The sequence below is a fragment of the Thalassophryne amazonica genome, chromosome 11, assembly GCF_902500255.1.
Source record: "Thalassophryne amazonica chromosome 11, fThaAma1.1, whole genome shotgun sequence".
Classification (NCBI taxonomy): domain Eukaryota; kingdom Metazoa; phylum Chordata; class Actinopteri; order Batrachoidiformes; family Batrachoididae; genus Thalassophryne; species Thalassophryne amazonica.
This window is the reverse complement of record NC_047113.1, coordinates 85,207,993-85,232,016: the sequence shown is the minus strand read 5'-3', so window position 1 is coordinate 85,232,016 and position 24,024 is coordinate 85,207,993. Positions and strand designations below refer to the sequence as shown.

Sequence of the window (24,024 nt, the reverse complement as noted above, 5' to 3'; positions counted from 1 at the left end):
TAGACTGACCTGCCTGCAGTCCAGACCTGTTGCCCACTGAAAATGTGCGGCGCATTATGAAGCACAAAATACAACAAAGGAGACCCCGGATTGTTGAACAACTGAAGTCGTACATCAAGCAAGAATGGGAAAGAATTCCACCTACAAAGCTTCAACAATTAGTGTCCTCAGTTCCCAAATGCTTATTGAGTGTTGTTAGAAGGAAAGGTGATGTAACACAGTGGTAAACACACCACTGTCCCAGCTTTTTTGAAATGTGTTGCAGGCATCCATTTCAAAATGAGCAAATATTTGCACAAAAACAATAAAGTTTATCAGTTTGAAAATTAAATATATTTTCTTTGTGGTGTATTCAATTGAATATAGGTTCAAGATGATTTGCAAATCATTGCATTCTGCTTTTTTTTTTTTTTTTAACAATTTTATACACTGTCCCAACTTCATTGGAATTGGGGTTGTATTAAGGGCCCTATCTTGACGCTCTATGGCACATAGCACCCCTGCATTTTGGGTGTGTAATCTGATCATAAAATAGGGCAGGATGCAAACAGGCTGGATTTATTTGCTTTATTGCTCATGCATATTTGAGCTAATCAGAGTGTACAATCTGTCGTGCAGTGTGTGTGTTTTCTGTGTGTGTGTGTGGGGGGGGGGATGATGATGTAATTTTTTTTTTTTTTTTTTTGCCAAAGTAGGTGATGGGACATCCAAGTACAATATGCAGACATCTGATGTCATCAGATGTCTGCATATTGTCATCAGATGCCGCACATATATGTCATCAGATGTCTCCTGGTTCTTCTCTGCAACATAAATTCCATGAAAATTGCATCACACTCTTCAGCTGATGCAGAAATGTCATATTTTTAAGGAGTATAAGTCACATCTGTTTAAAAACACCTGCTGAAGAGGAAGAAGACATATGAGTCACACCGGAGTATAAGTCTTCTTTTTTCTGTATTATCAGCTCATTAATTTGGGATTTTTGTGCATTGTTGAAGTGTATTATTTTATTATTGTCATTTATTCTTTTATTATTGGAGTTTATTTTGTTTGATACACTGATTCCTGTAAAAGTCTGACATAAATAGTTATTATAATTACTATTATGATTAACAAATGTATGATTTTTCGGTATATAAGCGACTCCTGAGCATAAATCTCAGGGCTTCCCAAACTAAAAATGTGACTTATACTCTGGAAAATACAATAAATGGATTATAACAGTGGTACAAAGACACACACACACACACACACACGACACACCCTGGCTGAAGGCCCGAGCCTGCAGGAGGATTGGGGGTGATCTGGGCACGTGTGTGTGTGTGTGTGTGTGTGTGTGTGTGTGTGTGTGTGTGTGTGTGTGTGTGTGTGTGTGTGTGTGTGTGTGTGTGTGTGTGTGTGTGTGTGTGTGTGTGTGTGTGTGTGTGTCAGAGAAGGAGGGACAGTGTGAGAAGTGGGTGGAGATGGAGCTCCTCAGGGAGTGCTGAAGTGTTTCAGCAGCTCTTTGGTTCAGAGCCTTTTGAAGAAGCTGAAGTCAAAGTTGGCGTCTGTGCGTTTGAAACACACTTTTGCACCCCTGTGTTTGTGTGTGTGTGTGTGTTTTTTACAGTTTTTGCCTCTCTTTTCTCTTAAATAACAGACCGAATCACTATGGGATTACATGAACTGTCACTGTCCTGTCAAAGGATTTTTAAAGTTGGCAAAGCGTGACGGGAGAAGACAGCGAGAGATTCCTGGAAGAGTCACTGTGCTGGACCTCAGGTAAGCTCTGCTGAGTTTGACCGTGCAGGCTGCTCTCTGCTGTTTTGTGGAGAATAATACCACTGTTTACTCCCAGGTATCTCCAAACGCCGGCCAGCAGAAGCTGTCCTGGAGCACAACTCCAGCATTCTTCCACAAATGCTGCAAAATGTCATTTTAACTGTCCTTATGATATTTTCCTATGTTCAGTCTGCAGGGTATCATCTTAAATGTTTTGTGACGATGCACTCAAAGGGAAGTCATCATGAACCAAGTTTATACTGCAAAAGTGCAGAATATATATATATATATCCTTATTTGACACTTTGCTTCAGGTTTTAAGCATGTGAGAGTTGTGTTGAAGTCACTGCGCTTTGATTTGTGACAGTTTGCGCTCTTGCACATGTCAACGCATGCAGCCGAGCCGCCTCTAGGTTTAGTCAAAGCCAAAGTCCCTCCCCCCCGTTCATTCCTGCGTGTGAAGTAAAATTGCTCAATCAATAGTTCTGAATAAATGATGGCGCATTCACCCAGAAACTGGGAATAAATGAAGAAATGAATCTGAAAGACAAACAATGGGTCTCATCCAGGAAGCACGAGTACTATTACGTTCATAGTGTACATGAGGCACACGAGTGGTTTAACAGAACATTTTGCATTAACTTTTTGTATTTTGGGTATTTTTCTGAGGTGTGAACAAAATCTACGAGCGTTCCAGCTCCTCATGCATTCAGTGGCCTGTCATTCAAACCTTAGTTTCAGTACTTGATCAAATATTTCAATATTTTGAAGCAGTTTTGGTTTGAAAATCCTACAAAAATGACACCTCCTTATTTCAGCGGCAGCCTCCATCCCGCGGATGATCCGGCGGTAACACCGCTCATTCTTTGTTCCCATTCGCTGGCTTTAGCAGGTCCCTTAATTCCACTTGATAGACGGTTAACAATTACAGCCTGTTTTGTCTTTATCTGATTACACGGGGTGCATTCATTCATTCATCTTCTAGACCTGCTTATTCCAGTTAAAGGTCAGAGGGGTGGGACTGGAGAGTATCCCAGTAGTTCTGAATAAAAAATGTAAATGGTGTTTTTAATTAAAATAGAACATCTTATTGCTCAGCTCTGAGATGCCAGGCTCAGCTGGTTGCATCCCATCTCGCTGCTATAACCTGAGTGCCTTGAGTCTTCCTGAGCAGACACACCACTCGGCAAAAGTTGAGAAAACACTTTTTTTTTCTTTTTTTTTTGCCAGAGCATAGTAGAAGCCAAACCACCACGGTTCCACGGGTGTTCTGCTCATTAGAACACTGGGAAATCAGGGCACAAACACTTTACCCTCAACTCCTGATATTTTGGAGTCATTCTTTCTGTGCTTGAAGCCCCGATGTGCACGACGCCTGCACCAGGCTGCCTCAAGGTGGCAGAGCCGCTCTGCTTTTTACACGCTCCGTTCACATGAATGCGCAACTTGTTTGGATTTCACTGTGCATCAAGATTTATGCAGCTATTATTTTGAAAAGACAGACAGCAATTCTGTATTTCATACTGTGATGAGGGTTTCATCGACTGTGGTTTTACATCCTTCACGAACGGACGTCATTCCTTCATCCTCAGATGGTCAGGGATTAATGACGACTTACATTCCCATGTCTTGTTTTAGGGGTTAATGTACAGGACCATCTGCTGTTTTGTCTGTTGTTGTTGTTGTTTAAGAATGTTGTCAGAGTCTAATAACTCCAGTCATCATGTCAGTTTGACTGCAGGCCAAAAAAAACAAAAAAACAAACTGCAACTCATCCAAAGTATTTTTCTTTTCCTTTTTTTTTAATTTTGTTACCCTGTGCAGTAAAATGGATACAGCAGGGTATTCTTTGTAAAGTTGTGTGTGTGTGTGTGTGTGTGTGTGTGTGTGTGTGTGTGTGTGTGTGTGTGTGTGTGTGTGTGTGTGTGTGTGTGTGTGTGTGTGTGTGTGTGTGTGTGCGTGTGCGAGATAGCTCAAATAAAGCTGGACAGATTTCCTTCAAATGTGGTGGGAATCTTACTTGAATCTATATCTAGAGGTGATCAAATTAAGTTACTTGGTTCAAAAACCTGTTTTTTTTTTTTTTCTCAACAACCAAGAAGCTTAGCTGGGTCACGGCTGGTGGGAATATTACTTGGACAGATACCTAGAAGTGATTAGTTTTTTGGAGTAGTTGGGTCAAAGGCCAAGTAAAACATGGTCTGAAAACACTTTGTGTGTGTGTGTGTGTGTGTGTGGTGTGTGTGTGTGTGTGTGTGTGTGTGTGTGTGTGTGTGTGTGTGTGTGTGTGTGTGTGTGTGTGTGTGTGTGTGTGTGTGTGTGTGTGTGTGTGTGTATCTTAACAGACAAAAAGCCAAGATGGATGATTTAAAGCATATGTTGATATATAAAAACAGAACGCAATACTAAAATACCCTCGGTTTAATTGGTATCCCAGTGCAAAGTATATATCTGTAATTATGCATTTATTATTATTTACATGACAGACTAGTGTCCTGTCCTGGGTGAATCCCACCTTGCGCTCTGTGACTGCTGGGATTGGCCCCAGACCCCCGCGACCCTTAATTGGACTAAGCGGTTGAGGATGAGCGTGTGTGTTGTGTGTGTGTGTGTGTGTGTGTGTGTGTGTGTGTGTGTGTATTATTTACATTAATTACTAAGATCCCATTGTCTTGCGTATAATTCAATAAAGCCCCTCTATCAATCAATCAATCAATCAAGCATCAACAATATTTACATTTTAATGGTGTCTGCAAGAGGGCGTGTGTGTGGGCATACATGAGCTTTTGACAACAGCGGAAGTTAACTTTGAGTTAGCAGAAGCTAGTGTGCACCCTGACGTCCATGAGATTTAACTAATTTCATTTATATAGCACCAAAATACAATAAAGTTGTCTCAAGGCGCTTCACACAAGTAAGGTCTAACCTTGCCAACCCACAGCATAGCAGTAGTAAGGAAAAACTCCCTCTGATGATACTGAGGAAGAAACCTCAAGCAGACCACACTCAAAGAGGTGACCCTCTGCTTGGGCCATGCTACAGACACAGTTGACAATATGAATATACAGGAAATTTCAAGCATCAGAAAGACAAGAAATACAGTATAATTTGCCAGCATTAAACAACAACAAAAACATAAGAAAGACCTAGGTGATCGCCGGCCACTAGCCTTGAGCTTCATTAAAAGACCCAGTACTTAGATAAAGTTGAGGCCGCGGCCCGCTCTGTTTCCTAATAAAATGAATTCAAAGAGTAAAAAGCGTAGAACTATACTATGCCAGTATGCTAGGCATATGAAAGGGAAAATAAGTTCGTCTTATGTCTGGTCTTGAAAGTCTCCACAGAAGCTGACTGTTTTATTCACGCAGGGAGATCATTCCACAGAACAGGGGCATGATAAGAGAAAGCTCTGAGTGAGCTGAAAGCGTCTGAGTGAATGCAGTCAAGATAGACAGATTTCTTTAAGGGACGAACCCAAAAACCTGAAGTTGTCGTTTATCTTTATTTCAAGTCTTTTCTCACTGTTGAGGTTTTGTTGGTTTAAAGTCCTCTGATCAGTTGAGGAAACGTGTGAAAATATGTGACAGTGGATCCGTCTGTTTTGTTCCATTTATCTTATTTTGACAGGGTGCTGTTCCATCACAGCGCTAACACATACGGACAGACTGACGCTGTCACGTCCTTAACCACGGCTAATTAGGAGTCACCACGTCAGATCATCTGGAGGTAACACGAAGACTTCAGGTCAAGTGTGAATTCAGTGTTTCCTTGTTTGGTTGATCTCCTTAATAATAATAATAATAATATATATATATATATATATATATATATATATATATATATCAAATCAATTTTATTTATATAGCGCCAAATCACAACAAACAGTTGCCTCAAGGCGCCTTATATTGTAAGGCAAGGCCATACAATAATTACGTAAAAACCCCAACGGTCAAAACGGCCCCCTGTGAGCAAGCACTTGGCAACAGTGGGAAGGAAAAACTCCCTTTTAACAGGAAGAAACCTCCAGCAGAACCAGGCTCAGGGAGGGGCAGTCTTCTGCTGGGACTGGTTGGGGCTGAGGGAGAGAACCCGGAAAAAGACATGCTGTGGAGGGGAGCAGAGATCAATCACTAATGATTAAATGCAGAGTGGTGCATACAGAGCAAAAAGAGAAATAAACACTCAGTCTAAGTCTATAGCAGCATAACTAATGGATGGTTCAGAGTCACCTGATCCAGCCCTAACTATAAGCTTTAGCAAAAAGGAAAGTTTTAAGCCTAATCTTAAAAGTAGAGAGGGTGTCTGTCTCCCTGATCTGAATTGGGAGCTGGTTCCACAGGAGAGGAGCCTGAAAGCTGAAGGCTCTGCCTCCCATTCTACTCTTAAAAACCCTAGGAACTACAAGTAAGCCTGCAGTCTGACAGCGAAGCGCTCTATTGGGGTGATATGGTACTATGAGGTCCCTAAGATAAGATGGGACCTGATTATTCAAAACCTTATAAGTAAGAAGAAGAATTTTAAATTCTATTCTAGAATTAACAGGAAGCCAATGAAGAGAGGCCAATATGGGTGAGATATGCTCTCTCCTTCTAGTCCCTGTCAGTACTCTAGCTGCAGCATTTTGAATTAACTGAAGGCTTTTCAGGGAACTTTTAGGAGAACCTGATAATAATGAATTACAATAGTACAGCCAAGAGGAAATAAATGCATGAATTAGTTTTTCAGCATCACTCTGAGACAAGACCTTTCTAATTTTAGAGATATTGCGCAAATGCAAAAAAGCAGTCCTACATATTTGCTTAATATGCGCATTGAATGACATATCCTGATCAAAAATGACTCCAAGATTTCTCACAGTATTACTAGAGGTCAGGGTAATGCCATCCAGAGTAAGGATCTGGTTAGACACCATGTTTCTAAGATTTGTAGGGCCAAGTACAATAACTTCAGTTTTATCTGAGTTTAAAAGCAGGAAATTAGAGGTCATCCATGTCTTTATGTCTGTAAGACAATCCTGCAGTTTAGCTAATTTGTGTGTGTCCTCTAGCTTCATGGATATATATATATATATATATATATATATATATATATATATATATATATATATATATATATATATATATATATATATATGCAGTTGTATGCAAAAGTTTGGGCACCCCTGATAATTTTCATGATTTTCCTTTATAAATCATTGATTGTCTGGATCAGAGATTTCAGTTAAATATATCATATAGCAGACAAACACATTGATATACTCGATAGGTGCATTAATTTGGCCACCACTGTCATTTTCTTGATTTGAATACATTTAGCACAAATTACTGGAACACAAAATTGGTTTGTAAGCTCACTGACCCTTGACCTCCTTACACAGGTGAATCCAATCATGAGAAAGGGTATTTAAGGTGGCCATTCGCAAATGTTTCCCCTCTTTGCGTCTCTTCTAATGAGTGGCAACATGGGAGCCTCTAAACAACTCTCAAATTACCTGAAAACAAAGACTGTTCAACATCATGGTTTAGGGGAAGGATACAAAAAGCTATCTCAGAGATTTCAGCAGTCAGTTTGCCTGTGAGAAACATAGTGAGGAAATGGAAGACCACAGGCACAGTTCTAGTTAAGGCCCGAAGTGGCAGGCCAAGAAAAATCTCAGATAAGCTGAATCGAAGGATGGTGAGAACAGCCATAGTCAACCTACAGACCTGCTCCAAAGACCTACAACATGATCTTGCTGCAGATAGTGTCTCTGTGCATCGTTCAACTATACAGCGCACTTTGAGATGCTGTATGATGCTGTAATGCAGAGCCTTTTCTGCGTACATGCCACAAACAGAGTTGCTTGAGGAATGCTAAAGCACATTTGGACAAACCAGCTTCATTTTGGAATAAGGTGCTGTGGACTGATGAAACTACAATTGAGTTATTTGGACATAACAAGGGGCAGTATGCATGGCTGAAAAAGAACACAGCATTCCAAGAAAAATACTTGCTACCTACAGTAAAATTTGGAGGTGGTTCCATCATGCTGTAGGGCTGTGTGGCCAGTGCAGGTACTGGTAATCTTGTTAAAGTTGAGGGTCACATGGATTTCAGTCAATATCAGCAGATTCTTGAGAATAATGTTCATGAATCAGAGAGAAAGTTGAAGTTGCATCAGGGCTGGATCTTTCAACAAGACAATGACCCTAAACACTGCTCAAAATCTACTAAGGCATTCATGCAGAGGAACAAGTACAATGTTCTGGAATGGCCATCTCAGTCCCCAGACCTGAATATTATTGAAAATTTGTGGTGTGATTTTAAGCGGGCTGTCCATGCTTGGAAACCAACAATCCTGAGATGTTTTGTAAAGAAGAATGGTCCAAAGTACCTTCAACCAGAATCCAGACTCTCACTGGAAGCTATAGGAAATGTTTAGAGGCTGTTATTTCTGCAAAAGGAGGATCTACTAAATATTGATGTATTTTTTCTGTTGGGGTGCCCAAATTTATGCACCTCTCTAATTTTGTTTAAGGAATTATTGCACACTTTCTGTAAATCCTATAAACTCCATATTCACTTCTCAAATATCACTGTTTGTCTGCTATATGATATATTTAACTGAAATTTCTGATCCAAATAACCACTGATTTATAAAGGAAAATCACGGAAATCATCAGACTTGCAATTTTACATGCAACTGTATGTATTTTAATTGATTAAAGTGAGATCATTGAGGGGTTCTTGCAGTGTCCAAACTGCCCTGATCTTAACCCAACCCCAACATCAAACCAAGTCCTGCTGACCCTGTAAATTAGGGTTTAACCTTTAACGACTCAGATTTTTACGTCCTCAAACAGCTGTTAAATACCCCATAATTTCACTCCATAAACACATTTTTGTCTCCACGATATGAAGAATAGAATCTCTGCTTGAGTCGTACCCGCCCACTTTCATTTATCTGGTCGAACCCAAATGATCCATCAGAAGGTTTGAATGATGTTCAGGTTGCTGATTCATTACAGGTTCTCCCAGTAATTACAGCGTTCAGAGGCCTGAGTCACCACATTGTGTGTGTCTGTGCAGGAAGGAGTGGGGACAAGAACAGGACGCTCCGGTCTTGGTTCAGTCTTCTAGGGCGAAACCCCCAAACCCTGAGGGGAGATGATGTTCTAGAAGTTAAAGCAGTGGTCTTGAGACCAGAGGATCCTCACTTCAAATTACCCATCAGACCAGAAAAAGGTCCTTAGGCCTTTAAGGGTTTAAAGAGTTAAACCCAAGCAAGCAATACGTCCAGTAGAGGGCACTGCATCTGCAACACTGGTCTGTGAGGCGATCACAAAATTTTCTAAATCAAAAATTTCCATAATTTTTAAATGTCTTTGTGGCCTTTTTGCCTGTGTTTGCGTCTCACCTGCACAATTAATAACACTGCCCCCATGTGGTCTGGTGGTGATGGTTCATTTATTCTGTATCTGTAAGCTTAAAAAAACTGTCAGAAATACAGAAAAACATGAACACAGAGAGCGGACAGAAGGTTCGGTCTGTATCCATATTTAAGGCTGACCATAAATAAGGCTTAAGTTGTGCAGAGCTCCTTCATAAATTCATGGACACGTGTTTAGCAGCCTGTTAGCCAGTACGCTACATCAGCCCCCGTCCACGTCACAAACTGCAATTTAATGACTTCTTCCTTGAACAGTAAAGTTTCCAAGAATTAGTAAAAAGATTTCTGTAGACCAGTGGTAGTTCATCCTCACTGAATCCTGCAGGACGGATTTCAAACCCGCCTGTGCTGGGTGCATACAGCGGCTTTGAGTAAAGTTTGACCCGAGGACGCACCTTAACCAAGCCTTCAGCCTTTCCAGATCGAGGGGTGGAGCTCAACTCCACCGTGGCATAATCCAGGTCTGAAAGTTCAAGCATACTGAAGTATGTCTGAAGGAGTCTGGTTTCAGTGTGGTCAAACTCCCGCCGGAAAGCGTCTTTCGAAATGATTAAAAAGCTGTAAAAATTTAAATCAACAGCTTCACCTGTGATGTTCCTGTCCGTGTCAGAATAATCTCCTGCAGATGATGTTGTCCATCACTGATTCATGAAGAGAAGAACTGATTCCGCTGCTGACTGGACCCACTTGTATTGAGGTCAAAGGTCAGAGTCATTAATCCATGAGTTAACAGCCATGCAGGAAAAAGCAGTAAATTTAGAGCAGACCACAGTACTCGGGGGGCGGGTTTCTTGCCCAAGAACGAGTCCGAGCATGAAGATGAGATGACCGATGGTTATCCAACCTTGTCCAGTCCTCCCTCTGACCCCCTGACACACGTTCATTGTCTGAGCTGATACGGAGGAGGGAGAGAAATCTGATGGAGGTCTTCTGATTTGAATACCATCCTGCAACACAAACTTACTTTCTCCTTCTTTAATGCATGAGACATGCACAAGTATCAGATGTGCATGAGATGTGTGTGAGCATCAGATGTGCATGAGCATCAGATGTGCACAAGCACGACGTGCATGAGTACGTCATGTGCAACAGCATGAGTATGTATGTAAATGTTGGTGGAATTTCACATTAAACACCCTAAAAGTGCCACAATTCTGTGTATGTGCATGTAGTTGAGATTTGATTTGACAGCTGACATCTTGACTCCGCCCCACTCTGTGAGACACGCCCACCGTTTGTCTTTAAAGATGGAGAAAAAACACAGCAAAACAAGCTCCTTTCCATTTAAAGCTGAAGGCAAAGAAATGAGTAATTTATGTTCTCAGGTTTATTTTTAGGCATCACTGTTAAATATATTTTTACTGTTTTGGGCTTTTATGTGGGGGTTTTTGTGTGTGTGTTTTGTATGTGTTTTTTGTTGCATTTGTCTGGTATGGCTTTGATATTGTACAGAACTTTATGGATTAAACCGTTAAACTAAGATGTCAGAAAAAAATCCATTCCTGCAGTTATTGTGGATGAAGAAACTACCTATAGAGACCAAAACCATTTTTTGTATCAGGCTGTAAACATGTTTATTTCTGCTGTAAAGTTCTACATTTTAACATGGCATTCAATGGGAATGTGCTCAGTTTTAGAGCAGACGTGAAGTCAAGGCCAGTCAAGGAACTGCTACTATCTTTTCATGCGCTTCATCTGAGACCATCAAAGCTCCTTGCTTGAATTAGATTTTTCCACATTTTTTCTCCAATTAAGAGTAAACATCATTTTCAAACTGTAAAATTATTTGTTGTACTATCTGGTACATGACAACACAATAATATAATAAATAGTAGAAATATTGCCCAAATAAATACAACTCAGTTTGCTTATAAGGTGCAGGAAACCACCTAAATAAAAATTTAATATAATGATAATTTTTTATATATATATATATATAGAGAGAGAGAGAGAGAGAGAGAGAGAGAGAGAGAGAGAGAGAGAGAGAGAGAGAGAGAGAGAGAGAGAGAGAGAGAGAGAGAGAATTTATATTTATTATTATCTTTTTATGTGAAACATCTTCAGACATTTGAATTGACAATATATACTTAGAAATGTCATCTAATTAGTAGTTTGTAAAGTTTTAGACACCTCACCAGTTCATAAAACCTTATCACACTTCCGTAGTTTTAGAACCAACTGAATTTGGATCTTTCTCGAGAGCATTAAAATGTCTATTAAGCTTGAGTTCAGGGCAAAAATAGTTTTAAAATGGCCATAATTCATTGTTGGAGATGCTGGTTACCTCCTGCTGTGTGCAGACCTTCAGCAACTCTTTGTTTCCAGATATTTCCATTAACATTCATAAAAATCAATAATGTACCTCTGAATTAAAACAACAAAAAATGCTTACTTTTCTTAGCGTAATAACTAATCAAACTATCTTGTTTTCGTCCTTCCTCTTGGTAGTTTTGATATTTTTTCCCCCCACACCGTGTATGCGGAGGTCGACTTCCGTTGGATGGTGGATGCGTGTTGCTGCCAGTCCTTCTTTGTCGACCCTGAGGACTTTTCTGCTGAGGACTGACAGAATGCGGTTTGATCTGAATGTTGGGTGCAGGTCCGACCAGGCCTGTTGACGTATGGGTCATTATCTGTGCACGTTAGCACAACGCGTGCTTGCCAGCTGAATAGCAGTGAACTGCCTGACGGCAGAAGTGGTCTCATAACTGAATTAAAGGATTTAAGGCCACTCCTTGCTGTATTGTTCAGTTCAGAGTCCTTCCTGGTTTTTTTTGTGCATCGATTAAAACCTCTGTTTTCAAGAAGAAAGGTGAGTAAAGTGCTGCCAGCATCGTGGCTGAAATCTAACACGGCTTCAACATTTTGTTCCAGATGTGCGTTTCCCTTCAGGGAAACGTGGTTTTATTCATTTTATATTATTGATTATTTTAAAATCTGCAGTTGATGTTTTAAATTGAAGGTGATTCAACATGTTGCTGTCACTTTCAGCAAACGCGTTACCGTAATAGCATTGACATTTGACCTCTGCTGACTGTCACATGTTTTCTTCACTCTTCACGTGAGATAAATCTTACTTGAAGACTTGGTTCCATTTGCATAACTGCAAAATTTGATTTCCCTCTGTTGTGAAAAAACCTTCAGCATCGATCGTCTGTATCTCCGCGCGATCTAACAACCTAATTAGCGTCTGCCGGCGTATTAACTCATGATGGATGAGCAGGATTTACACGGTGTCACTTTATTAAGCACTCAGTCACAAAAAAACACTTTTTTTTTATTCCAAGGCCAAACTGACGCCTTTCTTCCCCTTTGAGATTTCAGAGTGAAATCTAAAAGTGTCAAACCTCACAGTTCAGTGTAGTCCAATGGGCCAAGCAGGTTTTCGGTACCACTTAAGGTGACTAAACAACACTTCCAGCCTCAGTGTATCAATCCAGCCTCATTGTATCATGGCCTACACAAAAATGTATGATAGCAATCTCAGGGTGGTAGATGTAGCCAGGTAGGGGTCAGTGAAGAATTACACAGAGGTCAAACTTTAAAAATGCTCCAATCATGTTGAAAACTATATCACATTACTTGTCTGGTCATAACAATTCCAAAAAGGTATAGTTTGGACTATCTGTGATGGAATGTTTTGGAGTTATGGGGTGGGTGAAAACAGCAAAAATTGTGGCAAAGGTCAGTTTCAGTTTGTACAGGGGTCAAAAGTTAAAGTTACTCCAATTTCAGTACAGAATGACACAAATTATTGGTTGAAATAAAAGGATTAATAAATGGAATAGTTTTGACTGTGTTGAATGTTTGGTCTCCAAGGTAAAGGTCAAACAAGGTCAACATCTATTGGATTCTATGACATGTGACATATGTTGCCCTGTAACATGATAACTAAGCATGACAGATGGTGCAAACTATTCCGTATTAGAACCCTATTAACCCAAACAATAATTTGCATCATTTTTTACTGAATTTTAGCAACTTTAACTTTTGACCCTTGTACAAACTAGAATTGACCTTTGTCACCATTTTTGCTTTTTTTCTCCATAACCCCAGAACATTCCATCATAGATAGTACAAACTATACTTTTTTGGAATTGTTATGATCAGACAAATAATATGATATAGTTTTCAATGTGATTGGAGCAATTTAAAATTTTGACCTCTATGTAATTCTTCATTGACCCCAACCTGGCTACAGCTACCACCCTGGGATGGCTATCATACATTTTCAGTGGTACAAATTAGGTCAAAATTGATGACTGGCTCATGGACTAGTGATTGAACATGCTGCTGCAGCAGCGACTCGCGTTCAGCTAAAAGGTTACGTGTAAAAAGTGTGTGATAAGCCGAACACGCGTTTTACTACTTCCAGTTTCTCATTGTGTGGAAATGTGTTTGCAGCAGCAAAAATCGCGGAGAATGATTCACCAGCAGATAAACACAGCAACATTTGCTGAAATAAAACATGATAAATGGATATGAATGCAACAAGTCAAATATTAAATTTATATACAGTATTATAATAATATAAATATCTTTAATAAATGTGTTATTAAATGAGCAAAAATCTGTATTTTGGAGGTCTGTGTGTGGGGGGGTGTTTGTAACATACACACACATAAACTGTTATCGTTATAGTATGATTTAAATTTAGTTTGAAAACTGTGCTAATTAATAAAATTAAGATGGTTTAAAAAGACACCCCACATTTTACAAATGGTGCCCCACAGAAACACTGTGTGGTGATGTAGAGCAGCAGAGAGTCAGCAAGTCAGATAAACACCAACATTTCAAGTCTGTGTTCATAAGAGTGAGTCTGCTGTAGATTTTAAGGGTATTGAGTATCGGTCCTGTCAGCCTCATGCTGACAAGGCTTCCGAGGAGGAGGAATGAAAATTACTGCAAACATTCTGTCTCCTCAAACCCATAGGGGTGATAGTGAAATGTGATCCAGGATGCTGGAGGTGAACATGTGGCTGCAGGTTGCTACCTGGAGCACACACAGGAGGAAGGTGATGATGTGATTAAGACTGTGAGATTTCATACAAATGTGAGTGGACTCACCGCAGCACAAACACTGCAGATGTGAGCGAGGACATGGGTTATAAACCATATCAAAGGAAGAGAAATATTTTCACTTGAACTACAACGTATGTTTACAGATGAGATCTTGTCCAAGTTCTTGCTTCTGACTCGTACTTTTTGCAGACAATACTGTGTTGTGCGATTCTGACCAAACTTGATGGAATAATTAAGGTTCAGGTCACCAATAACTGACACAATTTTTTAAAAAGTTGGTTACATGCCAAGGTCACAGGGTGAGGTCAAAATTGGAGCCCAGTCTAATATATAGTCAATATTCACAGGGTCTTGCAAAAGTATTCACCCTCTTGGGCTTTTACACTTTTTAATTTGTTTATGTCATTTCAAACACAAAAAAAATAATTCAGCTTTCTCCTTATTGAAATTTCTAAAATCATCCTCCTTAAACACAAACTGAAAGCAAATCTCTACCACTTGATATAAATGAAATACAATTATCAAAGCCAAAATGATGGGTTGCATAAATAACTGCACCCTTTGGTATAATTCACAGAAATCATCAGTTTTATTGCCACTTTTCTTCAGACATGATCAGAAGAAAGTGATTCAGTTTTGAACAGAATTGATCAAACATCAAGTCCATCCAGACCTGTATCATAAAGACATTGTTTTCATGACTTGGTGTCAAACACTTTTAGGGTTGGGGGGGTGGGGCGTAGTGTTCTCTGACTCCCCCCATTGTAAACTTTTTCTATTTCGATGCTGGCATCTGAAAATCTTGAAATATGTTGAATTTATTTCCTTCTCTTGCAGCTCTGTCAGATCTCCTTTTTGAGTTATTGGGTTTTATTTGAACAAAATGAAGGACAAACTGTGTTTTCATGTTTGTTTTTAAATGAGTCTCGTGATGCACTGAAATGTCAATTTGCATGAAAGAAATAATGATCTCTTGCAGAAAAATAATGAATGATTTATAAAATTTAGGAAATATATGACACCAAAGATTACAATTTATAATTTTTGTTTCGTGTGTTGTTGCACCTCTTGAAACTCACATAAAAAGTATTTCTTTATTAATTGTTGAAATACTCAAGAAATTCATCCACAATTAAAGTAATTAACTGGAATCTTAAAGCTCAGCTCCCCACACAAGTAAAGGCTCAAAGCGACTCCTTAGCATGCTTTAAAGAGGAGCAGCCATCAAAAGTAAAGTTTTCTAAATAGAGTCATTTTTCTTCTTGAAAGAAATAAATGTTGTGGTGAGGATGTAGAGCCTCAAAGCTTATTTAGCAGCATCACCAGTCACTGCAGAAATTCTCCTTCTACAAACGTTTGCTCATGTATTGTTTCAGCCCTTTAGTATTCAGTCCAAGACCAGGACGGGTTCAGCTCATATTAGAAACATAGAAATTGAATGAAATCCATTTCAGTTTAATGGAAGCTGCGCAAGAAACGTGATGAATCCCACAGATCAGCATTACAAACCCCATCATCACACGCAGGTCGTTTTTATTTCCCATGTTTATCTGGACTCTTCAGCAGTTCTTCAAAGGTCCAAAAGAGTTTTAGAATAGCTGAACAAGTCTAGAATGCAGTTAGTCAGCAATAGTTTCTGATTTAGTAATTCAAACTCAGTGGTGGTTGACCTGACCCTGAAAACAGACAAAGTCACTCAAATTCATTCATTCATTCATTTTCTGGCACTTATCTGGGTCTAGATCACGGTGGCAGCAGACCAAGCAGCTCATCCCACACTCCTTGGCCAAGTCCTGTAACTCATCCCGAGGGGAGGATCCCGAGGCATTCCCAAGGCAGCTGGGAACTATAATCCCTCCAGGGTATCCTGGGTCTTCCACAAGGACTCCTCCTGGTTGGACGTGCCTGGAAGAACTTCTTAGGGAGATGACCAGGGCGCGTCCTCATCAGATGCAGCAGCTTTACTCAGAATCCCTCCTGAGTACTCGAGCTTCTCACCCTGCCCAGAAGTGTAAGACCAGATACTCAATACCAGATACAAGGTCTGTTAGAAAAGTGTCAGACCTTTTTATTTTTTTCAAAAACCTGATGGATTTGAATCACGTGTGCTTGCATGAGCCAACCTTGAAGCTTCGTGCACATGCGTGAACTTTTTCATGCCTGTCGATTGCATCATTTTCTGGTAAGCAGCCTTTGTGTGAGGTGTGTGTCGTGCACTTGGCGTTTTTTCATTCCAAGGAAAAAGACGGAACGACTGAAGCAGCGCCCCATCAAATTTTGCCAGAAACTGGGCGACAGCCAGGTGGAAACCATTCGGATGATTCAGACGGCTTTCGGTGACTTTTCAGTCATGTGGCTATCTGAGAAATTGTGGAAGAGGTGGGCATGTCACAGCATGTCCTGTGAGACTTCAACACAGAGATGCTTTTGCTCCGCCGTCAGCAGCAGCTTGAATTTCACTGCCACTCTTTTCATGGCTAAATCGTCTGTCACAGTGGAATGTACCGAAAAAGTGCTGATGTCCACTTCTTCCACAATTTCTCGGATAGTCACACAACGGTCCCGCATCACCACAGCGTTCACTTTGGAAATGATCTGGTCATTTCAGCATGTTGATGGCCAACCGGAGCGCGGCGCACTCTCCACCATTGTGCGGACGTCTTTAAACTGGTTGTACCGTTCTTTAATCTGTGTGATGCCCATAGGATCGTCACTGAAAGCCGTCTGAATAATCCGAATGGTTTCCACCTGGCTGTCGCCCAGTTTCTGGCAAATTGTGATGCGGTGCTGCTCCAGTCGTTCCGTCTTTTTCCTTGGAATGAAAAAAACGGCAAGCGCAAGACACACACCTCACACAATGGCTGCTTACCAGGAAATGATGCAATCGACAGGCGTGAAAAAGTTCACGCATGCGCACAAAGGTTCAAGGTTGGCTGATGCAAGCACATGTGATTCAAATCCATCAGGTTTTTGCAAAAAATAAAAAGGTCTAATACTTTTCTAACAGACCTCGTACTTTCATTTCATGCCACTTCTTCTTTTGGTTTTTGGCCCAAAGTTCATGACCTTAGTTGAGGATAGGAGCTTAAATCGACTGGTAAATCAAGAGTCTTGCCTTCTGGCTCAGCTCCTTTACCATGACGGTCCAGTATAGCATCTGCAAAAACATCAGACACCACCCCAATCTGTCAGTTTCACACTCCAACTTACTCCCACTCATGAACGAGACCCTAAGGTACTTAAACTCCTCCACTTGGAACACTAACTCTTCCCTGACCCAGAGGGGACAGTCCAGTCTTTTCTGGCATTCTCATCCCAGACACTTCACACTCAGTCTCACACCTGATCAGTGTGCATCAGAGGCCCCTGTCTGAAGGCAACAGAACCACATCATCTGCGAAAAGCAGAGATGCAACTCTGAGGTAAGAGCCTCTAAATAAATCACGCTTAAACTTTTACTCCCGCCTGGCAGATCTAAAAGATAAAAAGTGACACTCTTTGAAATCAAGTTAGATTGGGAGATGCTTTAAATCTCTTTCAAAACCCAAACAATGACCCTGACTGAAGTAATCTGATTATATGTCACCAAGAGTAGATAACAGCCCGCATATACCTGTCACCCTCCACCAAAACCTGCAGCGTCAGTCGACCTGCAGGCACAGGGAGTGCTGCTTTACTCAGCTCAAATGAATTATGAGATAACATTTGGTTTACATAACTTCTGGCTGAGGATGTTTTTTGTGCATTCACATTTTTTTTTGCACAAAACTCTCCACATGCACACACAAAGCAAACTATGCACACTTCGTCTTGTTTTATTTGTACAGTACGTGCTGTTGAGGCATGACCCCGTGTGGGTCTTCCAAGGCAAACTGGCCTCAGGACAGTTCAGTGATTTCAAAGACTCGTATGATTCAGAAAACGAGGCTCTTAGTCACGTTACCCAGAACAGGAACACTGAGGCGTCTACCTGGAGCCCGTGAACATGTTTCTGCACGGAGCCGCCGCTGTCTGTACTGTAATCACCGCATGCAAAGACAGACACAGGGGTCGGTGCAATGCTTTTTGACATTTTGCCTTTGCGTGCTGATCCCGAGTTGCTTTTTGTGAATATTATTCTTGTCCATCAGAAGAATTACAGACCTGATCTGAGTCAGTTCAAACAGAGCGCTTTAGTCACAGCTTTGTGAGCTGCTTTCTTTGGTATTTTACAAATATTAGCCGCATTCATCGGCCTGATTGTATTATAAATCATCGTGTTTATGTTTACGCCTGCAAGATCAACTGACATTCCACCTCATCCAATCACATCCAGAAACACAGTCAGCTGTTAACCTCCTGCATTTACACTCACTACCAGTTTCAAGCACTGTAACGCTAGACACAAGAACTCCATCCATCCATCCATCCATCCATTTGCTAAATCTGCTTAGTCAAGTCAATGGTCACGACGGGCCCAGAGCCTATATCTCAGCAGCCAGTGGGTAAGAGGCAGGGTTCACCCTGGACAGACTGCCCCACATATAGACAGACACACATATAGACAGATAAACTCATTCATTCTCACTTACACCTACAGTCAAGTTACGTAGAGTCACCAGTTCTCCTAACCTACATGTCTTTTTGGAAATGGGTCAAAACTGCAGCACCTGGATGGAATCTGCAGGGAGAACCATGCTGTGTTTGAACCTTGGACTGTCTCACTATGAGTAAACAGTGCTAACCACTAATCCACTGTGTTGCTCCCCCAACTACGATCCTACAGTATAATGTGTTAATTTCTTGCTATGGCTGTTTGCAGGATATGTGCTAGCGGTTTGTGCTGCTCAGATTCCTTGAAAGAATTTTAAAAGAGTAACTGGCTCTAAGAGCGGAGCCATTGCTGTCAAATCCAAATGCATAACTGTTTCTAGTCAGTAAATTACCATTCTTTATGAATTGTGTAAATTTTTTCCAACTGATGATAACGCACTCTCTCAAATAGACTTTGCGTAACTTGACCTCAAGTTTGACCTCACATTCTTTGTGTAAATAAAACAGTTGTGTGCAGAAATGACAGACGTCTCTATGTACGGTATTTTCCACAGTACATGTGTCACATTTGTTTTCTTTGTTTGTTTTTTCCCAGTGAGACTCATATATCGAAAACATCAACCAAGTAGAAAACTCACTCACTCACTCACTCACTCACTCACTCACTCACTCACTCACTCACTCACTCACTCACTCACTCACTCACTCACTCATTCATCGTTAACTGCTTAGTCCAATTAAGGGTCACAGGGGGCTGGAGTCGATCCCAGCAGTCAGAGGGCGTGAGGCGGGTTCACCCTGGACAGGATGCCAGTCTGTCACAGGGACACATACAGACAAACAGACACACCCACACGCACACCTACAGACAATTTAAAGTTTCCAATCCATCTAACCTGCATGTCTGTGATTGTGGGAGGAAGCTGGAGAGCACCTGTAGAGAACTCACACAAACACGGAGAGAACATTCAAACTCCACACAGAAAGGCCACAGGTGGGAGTTGATCCCATGACCTTCTTGCTGTGAGGCAACAGTGCTAACCACTAAGCCACCATGCTGCCTCCAAGTACATAGAACAATCCACAAAAATCCACCGTGGGCCAGTGATCCATGTCCATGTGATGATTTCGTTTGTCCATTCTACATCAAATAACATGCAGCATGTTGTCAGTCACACATTTATTTGTCCATCTTATTTGTTGTTGGAATTTAACCGTTCTTATGTTACTCACTACAAGCTGAGGGCTTCCAGTGTATCAGCTTGCTCTGTGTTGTGTTGTGTTGTGTTGTGATTGTGACTCCTCCCACTCGCTCCCCTCAGGACATGAAACCCCGCCCTCCGGCATGGGAGGCAGACACTCTGTCCAGTCAGCTAAAACCCTTCTCTTGCCTGAGTGGTCAGAGAATCCTTTGGCTGCCGGTGGAGTGAGGACATTTGACTACCATATGCACAGTGACTCCTGCTGGCCTCTGTCACACCTCCATAAATCTGTAAATCACCAATCTGTATGCATCTGATAATTTATTTTGTCCAAACTGCATCAACTATCATCCAATATATCATCTGTTGTATATTAATTTATCTGTCTTGCTTATTTTTTAATTTAAAAGTCTTTATATTTTTATACAGCACAACCTGTGGTGCGCACATGTGCTACAGTGAGTTGCTCTGCATTATTAAGCTTGCCCTCTGGGAAATGCTGTGTTCCACTCCTGGACAGGTTGAGAAGCTCAAATATGGACTAGGGACTCTGAGTAGAGCTGCTGCTTCTTCACATTGAAAGGAGCCGGCTGAGGTGATTTGGGCATCTGGTGTGGATGCCATCTTGTTGTCTCCCTAGGGAGGTCTACGAGAAAAGACCCAGGACATGCTGGAAGGATTATATCTCCCATCTGGCTTAGGAACACCTTGGGATCCCCCAAGAAGAGTTTGAGAACTTTGCAGAGGATAGGGAAGTGTGGCATGAGCTGCTTGGTCTACTGCCACCGTGACCGAGATAAGCCACAGAAAATGAATGAATAAATGAATGAATGTATGAATGTTTGATAATCCACTGATGGTTACAAAAGGAATATCAATGTGTCAGAACCTGAAGGTTTGAAAACGAAAACAGCTGTTTGGAGGTTTGTCATTTTTTTGTTGTGGGTTTTTTTATGTTCATCACGGACACATGCCTCCGTTTACATCTGGATCACAACTGAACCTTCCGCTGTCACCCGTGATACTGAGTTATCGCACTACAAATCCGTCTTTGTAGCTGTGTGCTGAAGGCAGCTTAGCTCTCATAATTCCAATGAGTACTTGTTTATAATGTTTAGCCACCAAAGTGATAATTACGGGGGAGCGTTTGAGTTGGCAGCTGTTTGCAAAGGCTTGAAGGCAATTTTATGCTCTTGAAACAATGCGTTGCCTTTTTTTGGTCAAGACGAGTTGCAACAGGAATCTTATATACAATGTATCTCTCTCTCTCTGTCTCTCTCTCTCTCTGTTCTTCTTTTGGCACTCCAGGAAATGATTAGCTGATTTTAAAAATTTGCACCAAAACGTAAGCATGAACAGTAACATTGGGTTTATTTTCAGTCCGGTTTGAAAGGAAAGAAGGTAGCAAGAAAGGAAGAACTGAGGGAAGGAAAGACAGAAGGAACGATAATACATTGTGGATACACTCATGTCCATATGTACTTAGTCCATAAATATTACATTGTATGTGGACATACACATATCATGTTTGTCTTTCTGTCCACGGTATTTTCTAGAGTATACATTGAGTGTTTTGTTTGTTTTTGTGTTTGTTTTTACTAGTTTTGGAGGCTCTGCATGTTACACTCTGGGGCCCTATATGTACCAAAAAATCTCATGATCGTTATTACAGTAATAATTATAATTAGAATAAGAATTAATAGAATTTGCAGAGGGCTTTCCCGGGAATTAAAACAACAAACAAAATAAACTGCAACAATACAAGAATAAATGGCAACAATAAAAAGAAAAGTACAACAATGCACAAACATCCCGACTTAACAAGCTCATAACAAAGAACAGGTGCAACTGCTTCATGCCCCCCATTAGCCTGTTTGCATTTTTTATTTGCACCACTGGTATTTCTGAGAAGTCACAAAGTGAATGTGCACTTTTGTGATTGTGATTGTGCGCAACATGGAAGTTTTTGTTGACTTTTTTGAGTGAAGTCTTCATGAAACTCTTCCAAAAATGAAACAGGCAACTTTGGTGTTTTTTCATAAAGTGCCAGTCACTCATCAAAGTGGCTTACTCCCTTTTCCCGCTCTGTCTCTCTTTCTCTCTCTCTCTCTCTCTCTCTCTCTCACACACACACACACACATACGCATATCTCTTGAACTTGCTCATGAACACAGAAGATCTTTTGACACGCTCATAGATTCACACCCAGTTTTCCTTCCTCCTTCCCGCTGTTGGATCAGTCTTTTGCTAAAGTGTGTTTGCATCACTTCTGGTGTTGTCTGCATTGTTTTACAGTTTGCCCATGATGCACCCCCTCCTCTTCCTCCTCCTTAAGTGTTGAAAAAGACATACATTATTCGTTGACTGAAGGTCCAATACTCCATGCACTGCCAAAGGGCAATTTCCTCATGCGTGTGAGTGCTAATTGACACTTAATAAATCAAGATTGTGTGGGTGTTTTTCCTTTTATGACTACAACCCCAACTCCGTTGAAGTCGAGACTTTGTGTAAAATGTAAATAAAAACAGAATACAATGATTTGCAAATCCTCTTCAACCTATATTCAATTGAATACACCACAAAGACAAAATATTTAATGTTCAAACTGATAAACTTTATTGTTTTTGTGCAAATATTTGCTCATTTTGAAATGAATGTCTGCAACACGTTTCAAAAAGCTGGGACAGTGGTATGTTTACCACTGTGTTACATCACCTTTCCTTCTAACAACACTCAATAAGTGTTTGGGAACTGAGGACACTAATTGTTGAAGCTTTGTAGGTGGAATTCTTTCCCATTCTTGCTTGATGTACGACTTCAGTTGTTCAACAGTCCGGGGTCTCCGTTGTCGTGTTTTGCTCTTCATAATGCGCCACATATTTTCAATGGGCGACAGGTCTGGACTGCAGGCAGGCCAGTCTAGTACCCGCACTCTTTTACTACAAAGCCACGCTGTTGTAACACGTGCAGAATGTGGCTTGGCATTGTCTTGCTGAAATAAGCAGGGACGTCCCTTAAAAAGACGTTGCTTGGATGGCAGCATGTGTTGCTCCAAAACCTGGACCTTTCAACATTGATGGTGCCATCACAGATGTGTAAGTTGTCCATGCCATGGGCACTAACACATCCCCCATACCATCACAGATGTTGGCTTTTGAACTTTGCCCTGGTAACAATCTGGATGGTCTTTTTCCTCTTTTGTCTGGAGGACATGGCCTCCATGATTTACAAAAACAATTTGAAACGTGGACTCATCAGACTACAGCACACTTTTCCACCTTGCGTCTGTCCATTTCAAATGAGCTCGGGCCCAGAGAAGGCAGCGGCATTTCTGGATGTTGTTGATGTATGGCTTTCGCTTTGCATGGTAGAGTTTTAACTTGCACTTGTAGATGCAGTGATGAACTGTATTAACTGAAAATGGTTTTCTGAAGTGTTCCTGAGCCCACGCGGTAAGCTCCTTTACACAATGATGTCGGTTTTTAATGCAGTGCCGCCTGAGGGATCGAAGGTCATGGGCAATCAATGTTGGTTTTCAGCCTTGCCGCTGACATGTAGAAAGTTCTCCAGATTCTCTGAATCTTCTGATTATATTATGGACTGTAGATGATGGAATCCCTAAATTCCTTGCAATTGAATGTTGAGAAACATTGTTCCTAAACTGTTGGACTATTTTTTCAAGCAGTTGTTCACAAAGTGGCGATCCTCGCCCCATCTTTGTTTGTGAACGGCTGAGCCTTTTGGGGATCCTCCTTTTTTACCCAATCATAACACTCACCTGTTTCCAATTAGGTATTCTTTGAGCATTCACCAACTTTACAAGTCTTAGTCCCAACTTTTTTGAAACCTGTTGCAGGCATCCATTTCAAAATCAGCAAATATTTGTACAAAAACAAAAAAGTTTATCAGTTTGAACATTAAATATCTTGTCTTTGTGGTGTATTCAATTGAATATAGGTTGAAGAGGATTTGCAAATTACTTCGTCCCAACTTCACTGGAACTGGGGTTGTAATTTTAATTTATCTCATAGGGGCCGTGGCATGGTTGGAGCTTGTTGCAGTGTACAATGGGT

The 24,024-nt window shown here is 40.9% G+C and overlaps 1 protein-coding gene across 3 annotated transcripts in view; it reads left to right on the top strand.

The window, feature by feature from the left end:
- The first annotated feature begins 1,511 nt into the window (after positions 1-1,511).
- Positions 1,512-24,024, top strand: part of fat2 (FAT atypical cadherin 2) — a 177,651-nt gene continuing 155,138 nt past the window's right edge. For 2 of the 3 annotated variants that reach the window (XM_034182316.1, XM_034182315.1), the window contains exons 1-2: positions 1,512-1,764; positions 23,983-24,022. In XM_034182316.1, coding sequence (XP_034038207.1) covers positions 24,019-24,022 — 4 coding nt within the window. In that variant the 5' untranslated portion in view covers positions 1,512-1,764; positions 23,983-24,018. The remainder of the gene's footprint in view (positions 1,765-23,982; positions 24,023-24,024) is intronic. The other variant, XM_034182317.1, reaches the window with a different exon arrangement.